The sequence below is a fragment of the Takifugu rubripes genome, chromosome 13 (assembly GCF_901000725.2).
Source record: "Takifugu rubripes chromosome 13, fTakRub1.2, whole genome shotgun sequence".
Lineage (NCBI taxonomy): Eukaryota > Metazoa > Chordata > Actinopteri > Tetraodontiformes > Tetraodontidae > Takifugu > Takifugu rubripes.
This window is the reverse complement of record NC_042297.1, coordinates 5833071-5860258: the sequence shown is the minus strand read 5'-3', so window position 1 is coordinate 5860258 and position 27188 is coordinate 5833071. Positions and strand designations below refer to the sequence as shown.

The 27188-nt window shown below is 40.8% G+C and overlaps 1 protein-coding gene across 1 annotated transcript; it reads right to left on the bottom strand.

Annotated features, from left to right (window-relative positions):
- Positions 1–567: 567 nt before the first annotated feature.
- On the bottom strand, positions 568–26400 carry tspan15 (tetraspanin 15). Its single transcript, XM_003969479.3, has 8 exons — positions 26231–26400; positions 19530–19715; positions 19110–19184; positions 17783–17878; positions 11153–11269; positions 8548–8598; positions 8202–8318; positions 568–2049 (listed from the first exon to the last, which is right to left on the bottom strand). The coding sequence occupies exons 1-8, from the start codon at positions 26318–26320 to the stop codon at positions 1882–1884; spliced, it is 900 nt and encodes a 299-aa protein (XP_003969528.1). The 5' UTR covers positions 26321–26400; the 3' UTR covers positions 568–1881.
- Between the last annotated feature and the right edge of the window lie 788 nt (positions 26401–27188).

Genomic DNA, 27188 nt, shown 5'->3' with positions numbered 1-27188 from the left:
CAATTGAATTTGTTCAAAATTCCCACTCAAGTCCACCAGTTTGTACATTTTTTCAGCTGAAAGATGGGTTACAGCAAAGATAATCCCATTCACCCGGAATGATAGTTAGCAATGACATACATTTAATAACTTTAGGTGGAGAACAGCAACTCCCGCTGGACCCCTCAGAGCTTTTTCCATCCTAGATGGTGATGGAGGTGAAGGTCTTTTCCCTGTTTGTACCAGAGATAATGCATGTCAGCTCGCTGAAAAACAACCACTTCCTGATGAGACTGACCCAGCATGGCTGCAGGCGTGCTCAGCATCAGACAGTTAAATCTGCAGGTTTAAAACCTAAAAATGTTCAACATCTACAGTAACACACATCTCTGTCTTCACCTCCAAATTCACACATAAAAATTAACATAATTTTTGTGTGAATAAGTGATTGTTCCTGTGAGTTAGCAAAACTTGCATTAGATTTCATGGTGATGTGTGACGATGAAATACTGCACCTGTTGAGAGGGAGATCAAATCTGAGTAAACGTCACCTGAAGACAAGGAAATAAATAATTCTTGGCTAAAGGCTAGTGACGTTAACAAATGCATTTATTCCAAAGTAAGAACACCCACACCATCACTTTGTACAGTGGAAAGCACAGCTCCATATGGAGAGCTCAACATCTGAGCAATTTAAACTGAAGCTGCGGAAATGTTGGCGCATAATTCATCACCAGCACACCTACTGACATCAGTTTTAAAGTTCTTAGTTTTAGTGCAATTATAAGAACATTACTCACTATTTAATCAAAGAAATTCTGCAAACCTGAACAGTGACAGTGTTCAGTTAGAGATGATAAATTCAGCTGCATTCAAACACATTCATCATTAAATTACATCATGTTTTAATCAGATAGACCAACTGGTCAGGCTGGAAACAGACTGGGTTCATTACATGGTGAGGTTTAAAAAGTCATATTTCCCATTTCCTCTTTGTGTCCAAGAGCACGAATGTGACCATGTGAAAGTGGTCAGACTCTTTCTAATGATCCCCAATAAAAATAGAAATAAAATATTAATTCAAGCCCCATCAGATGGGGATTCAGTCAGGCCTGAGGTAGCACTCGTCTGAAGGAGGCTGACAGCAGGAAAACATTTATTCCTTTTCTGCAGGCAGAAGTACATTTGTGTGATCTGACCCACACATGTTTTATGCAAAATTCCAGCATGTCGTCTGTGGTAAAAGTTATAAGTTAAGCATAGAGCTAAATCTGGAGCTCCATTTCTGCCATTAACAGAGAAAAGAATGAGAGACAGGGAGATTTCAAGAGAAACATATATTAAAGTAACAAAATTCAGAACTTAGACTTGAATAAAAACAGGAAATTACCATACATTTATTGTAATAAGATAAATTTCACATTGTGTGACTATCAAAGAGTATACCTGCTTCAATAAAACAATGTTAAGTTCAGAGTGAGACCAAAGTAACCAAAGTTTGCACACTGCAAATAGTTACTAAAAATAATAAACATCAAAAAGAATTTAAAAAGAAAACAGGAAAAACATCTGGCCTGATGGTGTATTGCCATCTACACTCAGGATGTAGGTTTTTCTGTGTTTGGATACAAAGGGTCTGCATCATTCGCAGGTGAACAGGATTTTAAATTAATGACAACAGAGACAAGAGTGCATGTTTCTGTTTATCCCTGAGGCATTCAGTTAAAAACACAAATGATATTTTATTTCTCACTTGTGGCTAATATGATGTACAATAACACTGAGTCTTAGCAGACTGATGGATTAAAAGACAACTCTCCAAAATCAAAGTTCTTTCAGTGAAGGAGCATGTAGCTGCATTGCAGTATTTTTCCCAGTTTGGCTGGAACTGGAGCCGTTTGATCAGTCGATGTCTGGCATACACTTGAACCACTTGGCCACGCGGCCATGGTTCTTGGCTGTTCTTTCACCTGCACTTGAGCTCAGAAGTCCGTCCATATAGTGACCGTATTCATTAATAGCATCTTCGACACGAGTGATGTACAACCAGCTGATGATCACCCCAAGGAACTGCAGAGAGAGAGAGATGGAGGAAATTGGTGGTAGTGGTGGGGGGGCAGAGGGAGAGGGGAAGGAGTAAAAAGAACATGGAAGAAGAAAGGAAAAAAAATTGGGGCAGAAATGGGGAAAAAGAGGGACAGATGACAGAAAGAAAGATGGAGAGGGATAAAGAAGAGAAGAGAGGGAGACAGGAAGAGAGATATAGAAAAAAGATGGAGAAGGAGCAAGGGGGCAGAGAGAGGGAGGGAGACAGACGGAGTATGAGAGATGGAGAATGAGCAAGAAGGGGGAGGATAGACAAAATGGGGGGGTAGAGGTGGGAGACAGAGAAAGAGAGTGTGAAAACGAAGGAGAGAAAGAGAGAGAGACAGTGGAAGAACCAGAAAGACAGAGGGAGAGAGAAAAAAATGAGAGAGGGGGAGACAGAGGGAGGAAAAGAGAGTTAGACCAGAAAGCAATGCAGAAAGATTTTGATTTTTCAAAACTTAATATAATTTGTCATTACAAAAAACATGATCCAAAACAAACAGAAAACAAACATTCAGTTGAGGAGGAATCCAAAGACCAGCTTCTCCTCCACCAGACAGAGTTCATCATTTAAGCACCATGTGCTCTTAAACCCCTCAATATTGTTCATTGCTTAGCAAAAAACAGAGGGACAGAGGGAACGTGTGTGGCCTATTCAGCGCTCTCAAGCCGAGACCGAACCCTGACCATCAGTTTTTTGAGGCGGTAGATCTCCTGGTCGGTGAAAGAGGGCTGGCCGAAGCTCCCAGTCTTCATAATGTGCTTGATGGATTCCTGAAAGAGCTGGAGGTCTGGAAATTAGTCCTCCACCTGTACAGACCTCATCCCCTTCGTGGTCCTGAGGAAAGACTTAATCCTGACCAGAGAATAAACATGATGTACCTCCACCTGTATCTCATCATTATAACCAGAAGCCTCCTGTATGTCCCGTGAACTGTCCCTCTCCTGTGTGTCCAACAAAGAGCTTTGTGCACTTTGTGTGTCCATTGGGGTGCTGTGCATTTTCCTGTGAGCTGTGTATGTCCTGTGAGCTGTGTGTGTCCTGTGGGATATGCGTGTCCTGTGAGCTGTGGGCTGTGTGTGAGGTTCTGAGGTTTCTTTACTTTATCATTTTTGACTTTTGTATCCGTACTCTTCCTTTTGATGGACACATTGAGGCTGTTCTCCTCCACTCCAACATCCTCCATGTCCAGGACGGTCTCAGTCGTTCTTGTGGCTGTCTGCTCCACCAGCTCTCTGGTGAGACACTCACTCTGAAGGTCCAGGTGGTCCCCCAGGTGGTCCCCCTGCAGCCCTGCTGGCTCCTCCACCTCCACGGTTGTGCCCACGTCGCTCCGCGCGTTTTGCGCGGACTCACTGTCTTCGTCGTTCATGCTGTGCTGTGCTGACGGATGTCAGCTGGCCGACGAGCCTCCGCGCCATTCGGGCATGACCGGATCACATGGCCCTCCTCCCCACAACCAAAAAATTTCAGGGAATCAGTGGTGACAAAAACAGTGTAATCAAAGTCGTCCACTCTGAAGCGAAGAGCCATGTTGAGCCCTTCCTTATCGTTATTAAGGACCATCGACACCTGTCGTCTGAAGGATACAACATGGCTCAGCAGTGGGGACTTGGACCTGAGAGGAATTAACTGCATCAGGGACACCACGCGTCCGTGTCGGCTGAGGTCCCGCTATAACACGTCGTTCTTAAGGAACGGAGGGACGTTTGACACCACCACCTTTTTGGCCGGGTTTGACAGGGAAAACACCGGCGTCAGGCACCATCAGCTGATCGGCCTTTTCAGTGCTGTCCACTAACAGCACCATACTGTTCATCCTGGAAGCAGACTTTACGCTTTCGTGACCCATAATCTCCCCCACAGCCAGGGCACACTCCTTCACAGACACACCAGTCGGTGGAGAAAGTTTGACGCCGTGTCTGCGGGTGAGTTTCTCAAACTCGGAGACTCCTTACGCCACTGCCATGACCGGCTTGGCAACCGTGGCCGCCAAACAATTCCACCAAAGACAGTGAATAAACGACCAATATTACAGAAAAGTGCTCCCCAATGTGATTAAACACCACCCAGTGTGACAATAAAGATTAGAATATAGAAAATGTTTGGAAAAAACACTTATTTTTCACATTCACTCCTGCAGCAACACTCGCCACGCTCACGCTCAGAGAGACAGAGACAGAGAGGAACAGGAATGGCGAGACAGTAAAGCATCATCAGCTGAGCTCTGTGATTTGGAGTCTCTATTAGCTGATATTTAACTTTTTTTTTGCTGAAATTGCTTCACTTAGATATTAAAGCAGGGCTGTTCTGAATGCACAGCACATTTAAATTAAATCAACCACATGACTCATGTCTCACTAAAATTGCAAACATGACTGCTGAAGTTTGTCAAATGTACCTGACGGGAAGCAATTAGCATATTTCACACACTTGCTGAGGCAGAATACATTTCTGATAAAAACAGATGCTTCATCTGCACTAAAGTCAGCTGAGGCTGGTGCAGCAAATGGAATCAAAGTGATTTTGGGTCACAGGTAGAACCAACATCTGTCCCCTTCAACAGAAAATAAAATAAATAAAACCAGAACCCTTTCAAAAGTACGGTAATGCTTAAAAAGAAAGGTTTCTGGAATCTGTAAGTGATGAATTTACATATGAATCCAATATATTGAAATTAAATTATATTTTAAAATAAGGATCACTGACAAATAACTAAACAGGATCATAAAAATTTACTTTGAATGTAGCCACCAGAGGAATAAGTAAACAGGAGAAATGCTTGTTGTTTAGGTTTAGATGCATTTTGTAATGCAATTTACACTATTGAAAAAAAAAATTGTCCTGTGTCTAGAAACAGGAACTACCGGTATATTGAGATGTTTGAGCCTCAGTGAAGGCAAAACATGGAAGGTGTTCTGGTTGCAGGGGAAGGTGCCAGAACACCTTCAGAGCATGACCGAGGTATCCTTGAGCAAGGTACCAAACCCACAAATGCTCATATAGGGCCCTGTGATGAACTGGCGACTCATCCAGGGGTGGGCCCTACCTTCACCCATTGTGTGCAATCCCGTGACCCCAAAAGGGTAAAGCGGTTAACACGACATGACGAGAGGATGGAGAATATAGTGAGAATCAATAATAGTCAATGATTTACATTCATTCCATCCATCCATCCATCCTCTACCGTTTATCCGGGGTCAGGTCGCGGGGGCAGCAGCCTGAGAAGCCCAGACTCTCCCCAGCTACTTCTTCCAGCTCATCCAGAGGGATCCCCAGGCGTTCCCAGACCAGTCGAGAGACATAGTCTCTCCAACGTGCTCTGGGTCTTCCCGGTGGTCTACTATCGGAGGGACATGCCCCCTGAGCACCTCACCAGGGAGGCGTCCAGGGGGCATCCTAACTAGATGCCCAAGCCACCCCATTTGGCTCCTCTCAACGCGAAGGAGCAGCGGCTCTACTCCGAGCTCCTCCCGGATGGCAGAGCTTCTCACCCTATCTCTAAGGGAGAGCCCAGCCACCCTACGGAGGAAGCTCATTTCGGCCGCTTGTACCCGTGATCTTGTTCTTTCGGTCATTACCCAAAGCTCATTACCATAGGTGAGGGTAGGAACGAAGATCGACCAGTAAATCGAGAGCTTCGCCTTTTGGCTCAGCTCTCTCTTCACCACTACGGACCGGTGCAGAGTCCGCATTACTGCGGACGCCGCACCGATCCGCCTGTCGATCTCCTGCTCCATTCTTCCCTCACTCGTGAACAAGACCCCGAGGTACTTGAACTCCTCCACTTGGGGCAGGATCTCCTCCTTGACCCGGAGAAGGCACTCGCCTTTTTCCGGTTGAGAACCATGGCCTTGGATTTGGAGGTGTTGATTTTCATCCCAGCCGCTTCACATGCGGCGGCGAACCGATCCAGTGATAGTTGGAGGTGACGGGCCGATGACGCCAACAGGACCACATCATCTGCAAAAGGCAGGGACCCGATGCTGAGGTCACCAAACTGGACCCCCTCAACACCATGACTGCACCTAGAAATTCTGTCCATAAAAATGATGAACAGAATCGGTGACAAAGGGCAGCCCTGGCGGAGACCAACCCTCACCGGAAACGAGTTCGACTTACTGCCAGCAATGCGGACCAAACTCTGACACCGATCGTACAGGGACCAGACGGCCCGTATCAGTGGGCCCGACACCCCATACTCTCGGAGGACCCCCCACAGGACCCACCGAGGGATACGGTCGAATGCCTTCACCAAGTCCACAAAACACATGTGGACTGGTTGGGCAAACTCCCATGCACCCTGCTGAGGGTGTCGAGCTGGTCCACTGTTCCACGCCCAGGACGAAAACCACATTGCTCCTCCTGAATCCGAGGTTCAACTATCCGACGGACCCTCCTCTCCAGTACCCCTGAATAGACCTTACCAGGGAGGCTGAGGAGTGTGATCCCCCTATAGTTGGAACACACCCTCCGGTCCCCCTTCTTAAAAAGAGGGACTACCACCCCGGTCTGCCAATCCAGAGGCACCACCCCCAAGGTCCACGAGATGTCGAGTCAACCACGACAGCCCTACAACATCCAGAGCCTTAAGGAACACTGGGCGGATCTCATCCACCCCCGGGGCCTTGCCACCGAGGAGTTTTTTGACTACCTCGGCAACTTCAGCCCCGGAGATATGAGAGCCTATCCCCAGGTCCCCAGGCCCTACTTCCTCACTGGAAGGCGTGTTGGTGGAATTGAGGAGGTCCTCGAAGTATTCCTTCCGCCGATCCACAACATTCCGAGTTGAGGTCAGCAGCACACCATCACCACTATACACAGCGCTGACAGTGCACTGCTTCCCCCTCCTCTAGTAAGGCCCGATACGACTCCTTCTTCAGCCTGACGGCATCCCTCACCGCTGGTGTCCACCAGCGGGTTCGGGCATTGCCGCCACGACAGGCATCAACCACATTGCGGCCACAGCACCGGTCAGCCGCCTCAACAATGGAGGCACGGAACATGGTCCACTCGGACTCAATGTCCCCCGCCTCCCCCAGGACATGGTCAAAGCTCTCCCGGAGGTGTGAGTTGAAGCTCCTTCTGACAGGAGACTCTGCCAGGCGTTCCCAGCAGACCCTCACAATACGTTTGGGTCGGCCGGGTGTGTCCGGCATCCTTCCCCACCAACTCACCACCAGGTGGTGATCAGATGACAGCTCCGCCCCTCTCTTCACCCGAGTGTCCAGAACATGCGGCCGCAAATCCGATGACACAACCACAAAGTCGATCATCGATCTGCGGCCTAAGGCATCCTGGTGCCAAGTGCACATGTGGACACCTTTATGCCTGAACAAGGTGTTTGTTATGGACAATCTGAGACGAGCACAGAAGTCCAATAACAAAACACCACTCGGGTTCAGATCAGGGAGGCCGTTCTTCCCAATCACACCTCTCCAGGTCACACTGTCATTGCCAACGTGAGCATTGAAGTCACCCAGGAGGATGAGGGAGCCCCCAGAAGGAGCACTCTCCAGCACTCCCTCTAAGGACTCCAAAAGGGTGGATACGCTGAACTGCTGTTTGGGCCATAGGCACAAACAATTTACATTCATTCCTTTTTCTGAACTATATCCCTTTTGGGGTCAGGGAAACAGTGTACACCTCCGAATGAGTTGCCAGCTTATTGTAGGACCCTATGTGAGCATTTGGGTGGAGGTGCTCTCAAAGTGTCTTGGAACCTCCCCCTGCAACCAGAACAACTCAAAGGTTTTATCCACCCTGGGGCTTGAACCAAGAACCCTCCAATTCTCAGCCCAGTTCCCCTAAAGCCTGAGGTACCACTGCCCCGGATTGATCTTTTTTTAATTTTTTTTTTTATAAATATATATATATATATATATAAATATAATCGTGTATAATTTGGACATTCACGTCACTCAAAATCACGCATCTAAGTACATTATGGTTTGAGTCAAATGTGCAGAAACACCAAGAAAGCCCAATACATTTCACCATGCTGTGACGATGAAGACAAAAGGGCAAAAAGGGTCCCTTATTTGTTTCAAGGGAGTTTAACCTGTCTGTGCAGCAAAACAAATGTCCTCCATGGCCTATTAGCGCTAGAGGTGGTGTGTGGGCGCATGTGTACCTGTGGAAGAAGTATCCCCAACATCAGTCCAGCCATAATCTTGTAGTTGTCAGTCAGCCAGATGAAGAAAGCGTCGGTGCAACCTCTGGTGTAAATCACCTCGATCAGGTCCAGGCGCTACCAGCCAAAAACAAGAACAACACCTTCAGGTTTTAGAGTTTAAAATAACTTTAATAAGGTTTTTTTTTTTTTTTTTTTTTTTTTTTTTAAAAACACCTTCTAAAAACATTCTTAAAGGAAGATGAAATAAACTACTGAATATGTGTGATTATCATTCATTTTAAACATCCTCCTTTAAATTCCACTGAATACGATAAAAGAGTGAAAGTTGCAGTTGGTATCTTACCTCTTTATTTAGGACCTTGTAGCCACAGAAGCTATTGGCCACTTCATTAGGCTGGATGAGAGACGAGCAGGGATAGAGAACATCGTCAGACACAAGAACTGCAACAGTCAGCCATACTTTGGCAGTGAAACACCATCTTTTTAAGATGCATTATAGTGCAACAACAACAGCTATAAAGTAGAAAATTAATAACCTTGCCTCACTGCTAATGTAATTCATGGAAGAGACGTGTATGATACCTAACAATGTTTATGCCTGATCCATCATCAGCATCATTTACAACAGTTAAGGGACACAATAAATAACATTATTTCCTAATTCATTTTCACTGAAGGTTAGCTCTACCGTATATTATCTACATTTGCAGCATATGAACAATGGTCTGTCATATGAAACTGTAACTGTAACGGCCAAGGACAGAACTAAATAGCAGCATAAATAAACCAGGTCTCACTTTATAGACAGTTTTTATTCTAATGGCTTAACAGGCACACAGATGATGGTATTGGAGAACTGGACCCAGGTGGATTTGGTAGTTAATGGAGGTGTGGAACTCATTAGCAGTGCTGGTGTCACTTTAGCTAAACAGTTGTTCTGGTGTAAGTATCCAGACCTTGAGTTGGAGTTTTTTTTTTTAAACCAGGACAAAGAAGCACCCAGCCATAGAATGTGTTTCTTGATAGACACATATCAATAGCAATAAATATGCGTTAGATAAAACATTTGATTTTTTTTTTTTTTTAATCATTGGAAGAAACCAGAAGCCATGAAGCAAGGTTGGTTGAATGACCAAAGGCCTTTGTTCTCTGGTAACCAATCAACATAGCTGCATAAAAAAGCTGCTGAGGTTTCTCTATGTTTAGATCTTAACACTTTGCGCTATTTTGTTAAAATTTACAAAGCATTTGGTAATCTTTATTTTTGCACTTTCTTGTTAAGATATTATTGCCAAGTGTTCTTTGTAATTTTAGAATTTTTTTTAAGATTATTTGAGTGTTTTCAATGGTTGCATTGACATTGCCTTTATTTTAAATTTTAAATAAAAATGTTTAAATTTAATTTTTTTTCCCTGGTCCTTATTTGGAAAAGATTGTAAGAATATAAACACTTATTAATATTGATGGATTTAAAACACTTATATTAAGATAGTGTTGTCAGCCATATCGTCCAGCCCTAGAAGGTTGAATCAGTTTGATAAAAGAGAAGATGTCCAGAAACAAGTCCTGGAGAGTTGTCATAGACGATATGGCAGTGAGAATAGTGAAGCTACAGGGATAAAGGTTTGATTGGCAATGGTGAGAAGGTGGAAGCCATGGTACTGATGAGGGGGTGTAGAGAGAGGAGTGGCTGAGCAGAGGTGAGTAAGTGCATTGTAACAGGTGTGTGGACTGAACAGAGCAAGAGAGGGACAGAGCAGACTGTGACAGGAAAAATCTGTACTTGTTTAAGGAAAAAAAAAGGTTGTGTTGTGTTACAGCCGTCAATCAGGTGAGTACAGCCAGGCATGCCTGCATTATGAGGAAATCGATTCCTACATATCATTAATTACCAATCCCTGGGAGGCCATTACCCAAGCTGGGTGTCAGGAATTAATCACGAAATGTTCCCCTTGTTGGAGAAACTTTCAATAGTTTTCTGTTTAATATGCGTTTTTTTTTTTACGAGGAGGACTTGGGAAACGCCCTTAGCCAGTCAATCAGCCTCATGTCAGACAAAAGATAATGAATAGTTCACTCAAATATGAGAAACAAATGTACCTCTGCATTTGATTCACAAACCACAGAATACTGATTCGGTTCCCATCAGGATTAAGTGCAGATAGATAATGTGCTGCTAAGAAGGCAAAGCTATTGTGAGCCTGAGCAGCCTGAATGGAGGTTGATGCCACATCCGCACTGGACTGTCTGTATGTTCTCTGTCTCTGCAGAGCATAGGTGTACATATTAAAGAGTATGCATCTCCCTCAGTGTGGGAGAAAATTGCCCATCTATCTGATGCAGAATAGGCATAATCACCATCATAAGAGCGATGAAATACCTTTTATGTACAAAGTCACACCATGACATATATTATTTAATGATCTATCAAACTGAGTTTTCGGGCTTCAAACCCCAGACTGAATAGACCTTGGTACAGAAGCAGAGTGTGACTCATCTGTGAGTGACATGGTTGTTGATAGTCTTGCTTCAGCAAATCAGCTCAAGAGAAAAGAATCAGAAATGAAGACATAAACTACAGAAAGGGCTCCCACTTCTACCTTCATGGCTTCCATACAGATTGGCTGTCTTCTGAGCCCTCATCGTCTCAATTTTCTCTGACATGTCACATAAATATGCTTGTTGTTGTGACCCTCAACGAGGCAGGTGAAGAGTAGGAATGTGTTTACGTGTGCTCTTTTAAAGTTAAAGTCACATAGACATGACGTGTCATGACAAGAAACTTGGATTTACCAAAAAATAAATAAATTTCAACAATGTAACAGCTGACACAAGGCCATTAAACACCAAACTGAACTCTGATGACCTCAATTATCAGGATCAATGATTTGTTTTGGTGTGTTCCCTCTTGTCTGAACCAACTTTTAGGCTTTTTTACCTACACCTACATTGGTAGTGATGCAACAGGTGTAGGGGACGCCACACGCCAGTGGCCCAGGTGCAGAGCAGTTGTGATACATGTTGACAGACCAGTCTTTGTACTCTTGACCTCCGCAGCACTTAAACTGACAAAAAAAGACAAAAAATTATCAAAGTTGAGAGGAAAAGGATTTTTCAAACACTGTTACATTGTCCCATACAGATTAATATTCTGTAATAAAAAAGTAGCTAAATTATCTATAATTTGCATATAATTATGAATATGTTTATAACATACATCAATTTGATGGAATCATTGTGTTGCAGGAATGAGGCCTTCTGAGTGTCATGGAAATGTGTAAATTAAGACAGTATTGCCAATTGTAACACACAATTAAACACTGGAGACGCTTAGTGGAAATCCAAATGGACATAAAGGTACAGAAATAACATCCACTCATTTATTTTATAATCCTGGGATCAGTTTTAGGACTGTAAATAAGAAGTGAACTCTATTACTTCCTAAACATACAAATTTTTAATGTTAGAAAAGCATAAATAAGGATTTGAGATGTTCAATGAAACCAAGAGCCACTCTTCATTGTCTCCAGAATCAATAATACTTGCAGCGCATGACATATTGATATCTGCCGTCCTCTTCTTGTTGGTTCCCAGTGACAGAATCACACTGACACCAACCAATTATCTTTAATTGGCTCCTATTTCAGCCATTGCTACCAAACACTTAAGATGGGAAAATATGTCTTTGTGCAAATAAATGAGATGTGCTTAACAGTCTAAATGAACTTACGTTAATTTCTCACACCATTTCAAGGCTGTGCAAACATCATTGATTTTTACTGTCCCATTGCCATATTGCCCTGAAGGTCAATCAGAAAACTGTAACTCAAGGCTACAGAGATATAAAGGAACTAGGAAACTGTGACCAGATTGTTGCTGTGGGCCAGTGAAGGCACCATTATTGAACCTAACACCATTCAAACTATTTAGTAGGAAACTCATCCTTCAGCAACTTCCTGGTTTAGTGTATGAAACCAGCAGTTGCCAACCAGCTGAAGTTGCAGTTAAACTTGGTTTTAAGTTAGAATTGTTAACTACAATAATTTACTCTGAGCATAAATGAAAAAATCTTCATCTGAGTCTGACCCTTCAGTGTTTCTGATCATTTTCTTTCCAAATGTTCACAGACTTAATTGTCATTTACCACCTGCAGTGTGTGACATGTTGTACACGTAGTGACTCCAACCCACACTACATTTGATGTGTTAATATAGATAGCTTGGAACTTATAGATTAATAAATACATACCGTAATTTCCGGACTATAAGCCGCTACCTTTTTTCTACACTTTAAACACTGCGGCTTTTTCTACGGTGCGGCTTATTTCTGTTTTTTTTGTGGCGCACTATCACAACTATTGTGAATCGGTCATTTTTACTAACCCTCATCAACATGGAAAATACTAGAAGAAAAGCATATGATGCGACTTTTAAGTTAAAAGCGATGACTGGCGGTTGAAGAAGGAAATCGAGCTGCCGCACGTAATCTTGGCATAAATGAATCAATGGTGAGAAGGTGGAGACGCCCGCATAAAGAACTGATACAAAGCAAAAAGACGACAAAAACTTTAGACGTAAACATGGCAGGTGGCCCGAGCTTGAAAACTTTCTGGAAGACACAGAGCAGGCGGCCATGATGTTTCCGCTGTAAAAATCAGACGGGAGGCAAAAGCAATCGCCACTGCGATGAAAACAGAAGATTTTAGAGGTGGGCCATCGGGATGTTTTAGATTGTTCATTGTTTGAGTAAAAAAGCATAAACAACGCAATTTGTGTGTAGCTGATACAAACGTATATTTCAAGGTAGCTGCATTACAGAAAAAAAGCATTTACAATATATCTATGTTGCTAAGAGGATTAAATTAAAAGAAAAGTTAATAAATCCTGACGTGATGAAAATTGGATTTAAGGTCTCTGTATAAACATACAAGTGAAAAGAGTGGCTGTTGTTTCTTACCTGTCTGACACTCGTCAGTGACTCGTCTCTTACAGTAATAAAAACATATACTGAATGTACTGAATGTTTTCGATCTAATCTTTCATATTACTATGGCTTAAAATCCGGTGCGGCTTGTATAAGCAGAAAATTGATTTTCTTTCTAAAATTAGATTATGCAGCTTTTAATCAGGTGCGCTCTGTAGTCCAGAAATTACGGTACTTATTTTATATTGGCTGTAATTCTTTTGCACAAGTTGCTTCTGCCAAAACCCTTTTAAAATGTGAAACAAGTTAATGGTAGCCAGCAAGACATTTGCGATACAACCAATCTCACCCAGTTTGCGAACACATATAGGATAAACACAATCCAGAATAGATGTTGCACAATTTTCAGTCCTTTTAAAACAGAGGCAGACACAAAACACAGGAGAGACTAGACAAGGCAGAGCAGAGCAGATAAGCAGAGAAGATAAATATAGAATTGGAGAGAAATGTGATCTGTATGTTGATTTAATGCCAATATTCCAGGCTGTTGCTCCCCTATTTTTCCGCGCTGGGTCAGAACCCACACAGGTGACAGAGGGAAGTAAAATATTTTGCAGTTTATTGTGATTAGTGAAGGAAACCTTTGGTTTTAATTCCAAAACCATTACAACTCTGCATGATGTTGTCAAAGTTTTTGGATACAGCTGCCAATGAAAGATCTTTCATTTCCATTCAACACGGTAGCCAAACATCCTCAAAAGCAATTTCGTTTATAACTAGACATGATGTTATGAATAAAATAATGTTTTTATGGATAACCATCTGCTGTGGTATTCTCCGTTATTACAGTTTTTTTTTACAGTTTGTGTCCTGGATCACACCTGACATAGAAAGAATGTCCATACAAAGTTATTATTGATCATGCTGCCAAGTGCGGTGCTCCTGTTACATGCTAACGCAACAGAAGAGAAAGCACTCTCTTGGTAAACCTGTCATTGGAAATCAGTGGATCAATTGAAAACTGTGGTACCGGTAATTGCAGGTTCTAGTTGGAAATGCTGCAGCAATTGATAGCAGAGAGAATCATCACTCAAAGGTATCATTCAAAGGTAAATTGAGGGCATATTTTGTATAAAGCTCAAAATTTAGTATAAAGCTCAATAAAAAATGTCAGAATTTTTTTGAAGTGGATGGTTAGCACTTAAAACTGAGATTAAACAATATTACATGAGTGGGGGTACTGTTGTGCTGAATATCAGCCATTTTGTTCCACTAACACAAATTGTTCAGCAAACTGAAAGGAGACTGGTTGTTGCTGATGTAATGTTAATTAATGGCTATTAGAACTCTTACACAACAGAGTGATAATATCTGTAAAAAGTCTCCATGCTGTTGTACTCTATATCGGCCATTATGGAATATCTTGTATCCAATAAAATTACTTGGTCGGGACTGTTGTATGTCACATAACCTATAGCTGACGACATCACTGGGATGATGGACTGTTTCCACCGAAGGCTGAGCCAGCCTCTTATCTGATTAGGAACACCCTTAAGGTAAAGGTGATCAATCAGGGTCTCTGTAGCTGATGAAGCCTGGTATCAATAACAGACATGCTGGTTGAATGATTTTTCTGTCTTCTGAGATGTTGACTCAACTGTGTTAATTAACCAAACACCAGACACAGTTGAGTTTGTTTGTTTCTGCTTTGTATTTTTGTTTTTAATACAATTACACAAATCATTACAGAGTATTTTCACATAAGGACTGACAGATTACAGCAAGCTGCTCCCTAAAGACATTGAAGTTTGGTTGCCTGACCAGTAGAATTTTTATTAAATTGCTAAATTCCATATTATGTTGCCATCTGAAAATCTTTTGACCCATTCAATCAATAGTAGCAATCTCTGACTTCCCTCCTAACATAATGATAGGATCATGTCTGTGCTTGTTTACTTAGCATTTCTTATTTCATATTCAGCAACTATACATGCTTTTTATGCATTTGAATCTAAAGTGTTTTTGTTTTCCTTGTAATGAAATGTGATCTCTGTGGGATTACTTTGACTTGCTCAGTCTAAATGCCACCAGCATCTGTAGTGAATCCAAAATGAATCTATAAATATGCATGACCCCTTAACAATCACACACCACTGCAGAAACAAAATCTGTGTTAGTCCGCTGGAGGACTTTGTATAAAACAGATAAGCTTGAACAGCACTGTGACTACAGAATTAAATTTGATTTCAAAAATATTTTTTGTGCATGATTGATAATATCGAGGTGCTCTTATTCTTCCAAGGCAAAAGACTAAATCTTTTACCTGTTTTAGATGGAGTACAGCTCACTCTTTTTCATTTTAGTACTGTACTGCCAACCCAGAGAAGAAAAAGACAATCTTAATATTAAGTTAATATTCCCAAGTTATGCCACTCTGAAACCTTTTTAAACTACCGGTATGTTAAAATCAAGGAAACCCCACTTAATCATGCAGAAGTGGTTAAAAAAGAGAGGAGGGAGTGAGGGAGAGGAGGGAGAGGGAGAGAGAGAGAGAGAGAGAGAGAGAGAGAGAGAGAGAGAGAGAGAGAGAGAGAGAGAGAGAGGAGAGAGAGAGAGAGAGAGAGAGAGAGGAGAGAGAGGAGAGAGAGAGAGAGAGAGAGAGAGAGAGAGAGAGAGAGAGAGAGAGAGAGAGAGAGAGAGAGAGAGAGAGAGAGAGAGAGAGAGAGAGAGAGAGAACAAGAGGGGCAGACAGAGAGAGACAATCAATAAAATGCATACCTGTTCAATCATTGCATAATGTCAAGGCATTTATCACAATAGCACATTCAGAAGTGGCCATAGTCACAGGTTTATTGTCTGGCTAATCATTTACGCATGCCACCATTGTTGGGATGTCAGAAGTACCCTTTATCCCTGGCGTAATTGAGTTTGATGTCACATTGGCGAGTTTTAGAATGAATGCCTGCACAATGTCACAATCAAACTTGCAAAAATATAAAAGCTTGGCTGGGCTCAGTCTTGATAATAGGGATGGGTAATGACTTTCAAATATTCCAACAGTCATTAAATCATAAATAATCAAATAGTTTATCATGTTTGGAAAAAAAATCCTTTTTTTGCTGGCGCTTTCTACACATGGGCAGTATATCATTTAATGTGTGGTGTGACATGCTAATGATAGATGCCACTACAGAAGATCACTTGGATTAATCTTCATGAAGACGGGCATGTTGGCACTGCTGTCTCTCTGGTTAGAAAAATAAACATTTTCAAAATCAGTTTTATCGCTTGAGGTCAGCGCACAAACATCCCCGTGTTCATGGTTTGTTGCGATTACGTGAGTTACCAAAAATGAAACTAGCACAAGCACCTTTGAGTGAGTTAGTTATATGTGAAAGAAAGTAAAAACATGTGTTTGGCTGTGCTATTAGCATATATCACAATGTTTTGTTAACTTTTATTAGGCATAGCGAGTGGGAATTATTTTGCTACTGACTGAGTTGTAATATGTCCAACTGATTCCCAGAGTCTCCTGATAATCAAAGACTCCCCTGTGATTATCAAATAGTACTTTTGCTTGAAATGCCATCCCTACTTGTAACCATGGTAAGGAGAGAGAAAGTTGCTCTCATTCAGGATAAGAGGAACCAGTTCCTTTGGTTTAAGCCTCTGGACATAATGGCTCCTAAACATATACATCAAGAGAGGTTTCCAGAATTGAGGGAGACCCAGGACATAGTGGATGGATCCATACAGGCATGTCAAACTCAGTCCTCGAGGGCCACAATCCTGCCGGGTTTTCTATCCCACTGAATGCATTTTCAGCCTGGTAGGACAGAAAACACGGCAGGATCGTGACCCTCGAGGACTGAGTTTGACACATGCGACTAGCAGATGTAGCTGTATTGTGGTTTACAAATTGATATCGTTGTCCCTGAGACCCCAACGTGGAGATTTAATTAGTCATGAGTACCTCAGAATGTCATCATTCATTGGTATTAGCTCATTCTGTACTAATTTATTTACCTCTAGTAGCAAAATCCTACCATGCCCACAATGGGCACTGCAGTTCTGTGTAGTAGAAATTGCGAAACTGAATATAGGACTGGACTGATTCAGAACTGGCAATTGGGAGTGGGATGTTCATTTTTTTGTCTGCAGGAGGGTGGTGCATCCCATTGTTCAAAGCTACTGCAGTGAAGAGATATATCTGAGAAAGATGTCTGAGTCTCACATCAACAAAAAAAAAAACTAAGATTACTTGCAAAACCAATATCACACACCCTGGAACAGCATTCAAACCATCACACCAAAATGTTGCTGTGTGCTGGCATCTCTCACACTTACACAACCTGAAAGCTTTTTTGCAGGGTTACTCTTCACACATTCCAATGTGTGATCATTCTTCTGACTCCACACACAGCACGTGTGTTTGATAAAAACTGGTAATAAAATTGTCAGCTCGGGGCTGTGTGAGGCAGCATGATCTATGTGGGAGCAAGTGCACAGAGTGATGGCTCTACACAGTCCTCTTTAGTTTAGACACCACTGCAGTTTTGTACTTTTTCTTTCTTTGTGTATTGTGTTGCATTTATAATTGCATTTATATTTATAAGTGTCAGCCCTGACAGGAATGCTCAGTCGTGCAACCTTACCTTCTGTTGCACAAAGTCCATGATGTTTTTGAAGTCCAAGTCATCATAGTAATTCACTATGCCCTTCCGAATATTCTTGTTCAGCAACTCCACAGTCTGTAAATTAAAACTCTATGCTCATGAGTTGGCCAAAGCTATATTATCACATTAGTTTTATTTACATGACACAGCTGAAGAACTGTATAATCAATGTGTCAGTCTGGCAACTATAGAAAGGACCTGGCCTGATTAGTCAAGGTGACTGATCCACTGAACTGGAAAATTAAAACATGACAGCTCACATCTGTCAGTCACAATCTGGTGCGGCTAGGTCACCTCATCAGGGACAGGGAATGATTATTTACTTACTACTCTCATTGAGGATTAGTCGTTTATGTCACAATTCATTTTATTATGCTCTTTTTGGACGCATTAATCTTAATTATAAATGAATGAAGGTGGAACCAACAAAGCTTCAGGCATTATTCAAAAAACAAAAATGTAAGGCTTAACGGCACTCTTTACTTTAATTCTTTTCATCAGATCTGCTGAAATAAAACCAGCTATCTCACAAGAGGCATAAAAATTAACAGCTGTTGAATATTCCATTCTATTGTCAGCCTCCTATGGACACTTGTACAGCTAATCTATAGAGGCAAAGCAGGGTTGAAACCACACTACAGTGAGGTGCTGGATTTGGAGAAACAAAAGACCAGTAGGGAATCCTTGACATTATCATGTACAAGATGATGGGCAATGAATGGAAATAAAATCAAATGAATCATCTTCATAATAAAACCTACTTGTAAACACAGGAATATCTTATTACATGTGCTCAACACATCTTTCCTTTTTTATTCTCTCAGAAAAAATAAGTTGATCAATAAAAGATTAAATATTTAACTCACAAGGCAGTATTATTTTAAAGAGCATTTCTTATGTTGATTACTAAAATAAATAGCGGTTAAACAGATAATAATTTTACATTAAATTAATGGAATAAGACCAAACACAATCACACCAACTTAGAAATACAAAATCACTGTGAGAATGTGACAGGTTTACACAGAAAAACCAACTTCCAATTTATTTTCATGTAAATTCTAATGCAGGTCACAAGAAGCTCTTATGAGATGTTGAGACCAGGACTATATACCAGGACTAAAATAGCACTCAAAATTTCCGGTAGAGTGGAGCAGCGTGAATCTATTTCTGTGGATTGTTTGCATGACAGGCTTCAAACACAATAGAATCATTTGGCTCCTGAGCCAGAATAAAGTAGTGTTTTTGCTTGCTGTTTCTTTTTTACAACACAATCACTTGTATCTCATAAAAACATTTTACTCACCTGGTTGCGAAATAACAGTGCTACTACTCCACCCAGCAGCTCCAGGATCAGACAGACAGCCAAGGTGTACATGAACTGTAGACCAACACACATCAGAGAGGAAGATACTTTAGTGTCTAATTTTCTGTCTAAAGTTTAGACACAAAATTACACTTGTTTTATCAATGTTGAAGGCATGAATTCTTTTTGACAGCCATCCGCAGATGAGTAAACAGATAGCTATCAAAAGGCCCACTGACCAGTAACTGATGATTTGTCTGAAATAGCATTTCAGCAAAATAGCGTAGGACCCATTTGCAAAAGTAGATCTTTATAGGCATACAGCAGGATGTATGCCTTTGAATTTGATCACAGTCTCTCCAGCAAAGAAGCAGCTGTTGTTTCCTAAATTAACTACTTTGCTATAAACAGATTACCCACCACTTTCAGTAGAGTTAAATTATCCCTGAGTGAGGCCAAGACTCCGATGAATGAAACAATAAACATCACAACTCCAAGGAGGATGAGAATTATGGCGGGTGCCAGAAACACTCCCTCCAGAGTCTTGTAGCGTTGTCTCTCCACTTCAGCATAGATGCCAACAGCCAGGATGAAGCCACCGATCAGCTGGAAACACACATTCTGTTACAATGGGCTTTCGTCGGTACAGTTGTACAGATCTTTGATGAAGAGCGCTTTATAAATACATTTCATTTAAAGTACTTTATACTTTATTGTTGTTATTAGTATCATTACTATTGTTGTTGTTGTCATCATTATTATCACCATCTTAACACTACAGCCTGGTTTTAACTGCAGGAACTTTTATCATTTTCCAATCCAGGAATTTGTTAGTTGCTTGGAAAAACTTTCCCTCAACACCAGATGTTTACCCAAAAAACTCTAATTAGGGGAGCTGCATTTTTCAGATTCCCCAGAATTCTTTGAGTTACAAGTAGCTGCAGAACCACAACAGATTAGAATTTGGTGTAAACATCTATCTATTAAATAAAACACTAGGTTTTCTGACAAGAGTATTAAACTCCTATATCTAAAAGCATACAGCCTAATTAATGTGTAATTATAGCTGGTATTTTTTTTTAGACTAGGCTGCAACAACACATAATTCAGTATTGTTTGTATAAATGACAGCTTTACATAATTAGGTTCTCTATAGAACTTTAGCTTTGGATACAGTGAGTTACTGTCAACAATATTCACACACACACACACACACACACACACACCAATTTATGATATTGCTGCTAGGAGGCAACAATGTAATGGAGAGGAAGCATTTTTGAACACGCTGACTGAATGCTGATGCACAACTGCAAAACACCACCATCACTCCCAATTAACATGTCTTTCTATGGAGTAAAAATATTCTTTTTCTTTCTTTTTTTTTTAAAATTTTTTTTTACAAAACTAAAAGAATAACTGGGAAGTTCTGTTACAACACAGCTTTGCAAATTGTCCTTGTCGTCTATGAGATAACACAAAGTCCATAAATACTGTAGTCAAACTATGTCTAAGGAAGATATATAGGCATAGACATATAGGTATTTTAGGTTTTGCTGATATCTCTGTGCCAACACAAAATAGACGGTAAATGCTAAAATAAAAAAATCCCTTTTGTAGTATTGCACTGTTCAGTGGTCACTTTCAAAAATTACTTTAAACTTGGTTCAGTCCAACAACATTCTTTTCACTGACTGGAGTGTAAACCACAGTGGAAAAAAAATAACATTAAAAACTATTTATAGTTTTGTTTTTTCACCAGTGATAAAAGACAATAGCTTAAAGTAGCAGAGATGTCTGTGTCGTCTCTTCTGCGTCATGGTCAGAGTGACTATAACACGTGAAATCCAAATATTTACAGCTGTTAAGTACTCATGGATCATTACAACAGCCAAAAAATGTACAGGAGTGTTGTTTTTCCTACAGAAATGGATGAATGTTTGGTACAAGCTCAGCCAGCGTGCTGTGCATGGATTCGCACATATTACATTCTCTACACCATTGTAACAAATTTCAAATCAGCTCATAGAGATGTCTGATGGCTTCAGGGTTTCATAAAAAGCTGGCATTTGGAATAGCAGTGCCATTCCTGTTCAGAGGGAGGTTTTATGATGAGAGCTAACAGCTCAGAAACTCAGAGAGGGTGGCTCTGGTGTGCTGCTAGAGAGCTAAATATCATCCTCTAAGGTGCCTGTCACCTTCCATCAACTCTGCTTTCAAATGTAAATCTGAAATTTAAGCTGTAGCTGACACAACAGTGAAAGAGTTGCTGACTGTGACAACAAAAACCTATAAAATCAGATAATGCTGCTGAGGGTGCAAAATTTTGTGCACTGGGTGAGAAAATTCAGGATGAGTGAAGAAAGCAAATGGCACCGAATATATTTGCAATGCTGTTGAATATGGTTGTGGGTGATATATGTCACCACATCTCTAAACCAACAATGGCCTAAAAAGTCACAACAGCTTCCCTAACCCTCCATAAATGGTACATCATGAGGATTTTGCCATTGTGGACCTACAAACACAGATGAAACTTTCTGTATATCTATAGAATATACAGATATAGATAGATATATCTCTATCTTCACATGAGGCAATAAGTAGTTTCTATGGTCAACCTATGGGCTGTTCTGTGAATATTAAAACCATACCTGACACATGCAGCAAAAGCTAGTCTGCATGTATCGATTCTGGACATATTTAATGCTTTAACGCAAAGAAAAGTCTCAGAGTGCCTTATACAGTCAATACAGTCAATACTCGCTAACAACTAGAGATTTAATACACGCTGTGATCACATGACCCCAAAGAAGCTTACATAATAACCCTGAAAAGCTGCTTTATTAGCTGATTCATCCATAAAGGTTAAGGTTCCTGAGTCCTTAGGCACAGAGATATGAGTACAAATAAGAAGGTTTTATCAGGTAAAACAAGTTTTTCAGTGAAACCATGTAGTTTGAATAACACAAAGGGGCTGTTCACAGATGCAGCTGATACTAGAGGTTGGATATTATTTTGAATAAAAATAGCCATTTCAGACTGCCCCACTTTGAATGGAACGTGGTCAAAGACACTGGGGATAAAGTGTATTGCAACATTTGCTGAAAAATGAAAGCAACAGGAAACAAATGGAGCACATGTTCACAGACTTACAGAACCTGTGGAACAAGGGATACACTTTATCTGTGGGCAGGAATTAGAGGCAAGGACACAGCAGTGTGAGGATAAAACATGGATAAAGTTCTCCAGAACCAACAGTGAATCGATGGTAAGACGACAAATGTCCAGTTTGCAGTAAAACACTGGCTTCATTGAACCTGAGGTAGCCAGAAGACACACCTACACACAGAAACTGTTTAGAATTCAACCATCACGTCTTTTCCTTACAAGTCCCTGCCTGCTCTCTGTTTTGGTATCCCTGCTGGTTAGCCGGCTGCCCCCCTGAAACTCACATTCAGGCAAGGCAAGCGGAGAGCACTTAGAAAACTAAAATGGCACAGCTCTAATTTTCTTCGGAGTTCACAAATTGCATTCATCCGTGTAAACAAATGTTTTAAAATTAATGATAGTTCAGTGACACCGGCAGGCTTCTGTTTATCAGTCTGCACTTAGCTGTAAATAGATTACACCAGGGATAAGTTGTTTTATATGACCTATTGCACGCTGTTTAAACAGCTTAGGTCTTATTAGTGTGTTTGACAAACTGTTGGGTGGACAGGGCAGGGCTGAAACACTGATAGCGGGTTATTGGTTGTAGACCAAGACAGAAAAAAGTCTAAAATTTAAAAAAAATAACTTTTAAAATGGGGAATCATACTTCATTATTTGTTGGGCCATCACATTTTACCATTATTTCATGCTGAGCTGTACAGTGTTGTGACTTTACCAAGACAAAGAGCTCTGGGCTTATGCAGAGCTATTTTAACTTCATAGTCATTTTTATTTGTTGACATCCCAGTTAAAATTACTTTAATTTAGAGGACTGAAACTCCAATGATTTCTTCACACAGCAAGACTCGCTTCAGCAAGGTTGGTGGTGTAACGCACAGCTAAATTAGAAGGGTTCATAGGTCAAAGGTAAAAGAGCTGCCTCAAACAGGGAAGTTGCATGAAGATGTGTTTTTATGCTGACTTAATCAAGAATGCTCAAATGGTCATACAGATGCAAGTTTTACATGAATTCCATGGTCAACTTAGTAAACATTTCATTAAGAATTCTGGTAATCACAACAAATGCCAATTTCACACCTTTCTACTTCAAATAATAGCTTCACATTTAAATACCACCAGTTCAAGATTTAATCTATTGTTTCCTAAAGCACCACCTGGTACTATACAGCAATAAAACAAAGCTGTGCGAATTCTATAATCCATGCCATTTAGAATGCCTGCCTCTCAAGCTTTAGTTGTGTCTGCTGCCAAGTTGTCACAAGTCTGAATACACAAGTCATTAAAAGTTAAATCATTTTCTACTGTAAGCAGGAAGAAAGGCATCCTCCTCTGTAAATTGTCCCTTCAGCATATGCTTCAGTGCAGCTGAATTCCAGACCATAGAGCTCTCTTCCTGTGATACAATGGATAAGTGTGAACAAGAGGTCAGGCTTGTTTTAAAAAAAGGACACAAAACTGATGAACAAACCTCAGGCAGAGCTGTACTCGATGGTACTTGTTTGCTGTTTGTATCCATCCTTTTGCTGTCGTTTAAATTAGTCATTAAGAACAGAAACCCAGAGATCTGATTATTCATGATTATACATGAGCTGAGCAATTCCTCGGAGGGTGTGATAACATTGTACAAACTGCTCATTGACTGTCACATTCAGACAAATCCTCAAAGACAGCATGTTCTAGAGCATGTCTCTTTAACATGACTGAGCCAACAAGCTGTAGCAGCAGCAGAACCATCACAAATTTTGAATATGTTGCACCTCCTCCATCGTGATGACATATCTCCTCCATCATTAACTTACTGCTGAGTTCTCTGCCTCATTCTCTCATGACAGAAACATCTTACAGACAAGACTGATTTGATGTGTGGAGTAAGCCTGTCATTATCTGTCTGTGTGTATGGTTTGACAGTCTGTCATGTCAACAATGGCAGGGAGCAGCTGCAGCCCATGGATTTTACTTCTGTAAAGCAGTCGTTTCCAGCCAAAGAATTTCTGATATAGTCATTTAAATTGAACTGTGACATCTGCAGAAGTCAAATTGCAACCTACTCATCCAACCAGTTATTACATCTGTGATGTTTCCTGCATGCAAACACAATGAATGAGCATGTCAAACCAACTCAGACAAGCAAGATAACAACCAATCATCTGCCTTTATAATGTTAAGAGAATAATAAGGTTTAGAAGCCAAATAAAGTAATTGGTTAATGTTTAACTACATCTGACGAATGCCGTGCAAATGTAAAACACACAATTCAGCTTTGTTCATGCGCTGGGGAACTTTCTGGTCTCTATGTGGTCTGGGTGGATTCACACCTTTCCAATTCTCCTTTATGTAAACAAAAATGAGAAATAGAAAATGATATTTAAAAAGAACACATATGAGGAGAAGTTAGACAAGAAGACACAGGCCTGCTACTCACACTGCAGCTTGCTTTCCTGTGTAAATATCACAGCATATTATAGCGGTGCAATCAGGAGTCAAAGCACTACACTTTAGCTCTTTAGAGTTCACTGAGCAACAACGGATTGAATGGGTATTTTAAATGCTGTTAACATAATTATGGGGCGCGATGTTTTTATAATTGATAGTTTGGAAGGGGCTCAACATACAGGCGAGTTGGTAGACAAGATTACTTTTTACACAACAGAAAAGATAAATTACGCTTTCGTCCAGTTAGATTGGAATCACAGCGTTGCTCCTAATGCAGAGGAGCTTCAAATAGGAGCCACATTCACCGAAGCATACCGTAATTGAGAACACACTGCAAACAGATGACACTGATGTGCTTGCAGCAAATTAAGTGTGCTCATACTAGTTTTTGCTTGTATTTTTCTTCTCATGCTAACGCCAAAGCCAGAGTGCACTCAGCACCACTACCTGGCCCACCCACCTGATCCATTCCAGTGGTTCCTAGCCTCTCCAGATGGCCAATCACTAGGTTAATATCCCAGTAGATTCTCAACCAGCTTGTTTTTTTTGTTTTTTGTTTTTTTTTTTAAAAATGGTTCCATATTAAGATTTGACTAATTTCTACTTTATAAATGTTTCATCCAATTTACCTCCTCTTAATCAAGTGGTTGACAGAGAAAATTATATTTCTATTCATTTCACAAGTCTGAAAATGTCTGAGCATTTAGAGATTCTAAACTAGAAAGAAATGGCAGTTCCTATCCTAGTTTGTTCCCAAAAGCTCTTCCACAACCTCGTATTACTTATTGTTATGATATAGCTTTCATATAGTTCAGCAATTTACGCTCATCAGTCATTCAGTATATTTTCCCTCTCTTCTGCTGACTGCCAAAACAACAACACTCCAACCGGAAATAAAATTCCTTTAACATGACTTCCAAAATCCTACTCTCTGGAGGGAATAACCCTGCAGACTAGAAACATGTACAAGTGGTGACATTTTGAAAAAGTAAGATTCTTACAAACATGTCTGAACAGAGCAGACATAACCTGGTTTTTGTGGGGGAATCCAAAATTGTAATTGACTGTAATTTCATGTAATGTGCTGTTTTGTTTTGTTTTTTAACTGAGACACTGTGTGCAGTCTGACCACAGCTGGACAAACCCAAACCAGTTCCTGAATTTACTCTGCTATTGTTTTGCAGCCGTTAATCTTCTATTTATTCAGTCCTTTTCAAGCCGATTCCGTCACGTAAAAGTGAGCAGGAAAGGGTGTGGCAACGTTATCAACAGTAACATATCAACCCTCCACAGGTGACGACACCTGTCGCTTCAATGCGAATCATACAACTGGGCTTCTAAAAGATATTTATTAGTCCCAGCTTTTGTCTGCTTAGCCGAACAGGCCATTATTTCTGTAAAATAAATAAATAAATAACGAGCCCCACACGTCCGCTGGCTGCAGCCCTTAAAACATGGCCACGCAACGACCTCGGCAAGGTGCTGACTGACCGACAGAAACCGGTTCAACTCACCCAAAACACAATGGCGTAGAAGAAGAGGAGGAATTTGAGGAAAACGTAGGAAAATTTGTGACAGTATCGGATATCTCCGTTGTTAGACATCGTGTTTAACCCGCGTCTGTTTACTTCAAGTTCTCGCTTTCTGAACTGACAGTGCACTTCCGCATTGGCAGCGTCACCACACCTGCGAGCCAGCGCGCGGATGGACAATGAATGGATGCTACGACAACCTGCATAAAACCATCATTTCTAATGTGGCCCTCATTTTATGGCAATAAAGTTAAAGTACATTTTTATCTTTTTATAGGCCCGCACCCAGTAATGATCATACTCAACATTCAGCATTTTCCAGATAATCAGTTCCTAAAAATCAATATGCAATTTTGATTAGAAAGTAATAACTGCTCATTAATTGTTTAACGAGAACATAAAGTGTTTACTCACACGTTTTTAAAGAACCCACCTTTTTTTAAAAAAATAAATAAAACATGAATACATGAATGTTGAAGAGTTTCTCAACCAGATACTTGGCAATCTAATACAGAAGTTGGGTTAAAATAACAAAGCTTCTAAATGGTGGTAAATTTGTCTTAGTTATTTTAAGCTATTAAGACCCTCATCTTGAAAGTCTTAATACAGGTTTCTGGGAAGCTGGCACATTTCAGTGACTTATTTATTTGACTCCAGTTAAAAATATGAATGAGTGAATGTGAGCATGGTGCTGAACTGTGTATCCTGGATTTAACAGCAGTGCAGACATTCACTTTACATTTTCTGACCTCAAGACGTCAGTTGCTTAACAGCTCTGATAACAGTCCTGCCAGCACTACAGGGCCAAAGGAGGAGACTGACAAAGAACAAAAAGATATAAAATTTCTGTGTGACATTAGTGTTATTGCGTCAGTCCTTTAGAAAACTTGTTAGTTTGGGGATTCTGAAACCTTGATATGTTGCTCCACAGCTTAGATTA

Coding starts and splice junctions, on each gene's coding strand:
- tspan15 (XM_003969479.3), bottom strand. CDS start 26,320: ATGTCTAACAACGGAGATATCCGATACTGTCACAAATTTTCCTACGTT. Junction 11,270..17,782: donor TGGACTTTGTGCAACAGAAG/GTAAGGTTGCAC, acceptor TTTTTTTGTCAG/TTTAAGTGCTGCGGAGGTCA. Junction 8,599..11,152: donor CCTGTTGCATCACTACCAAT/GTAGGTGTAGGT, acceptor TCTCTCATCCAG/CCTAATGAAGTGGCCAATAG.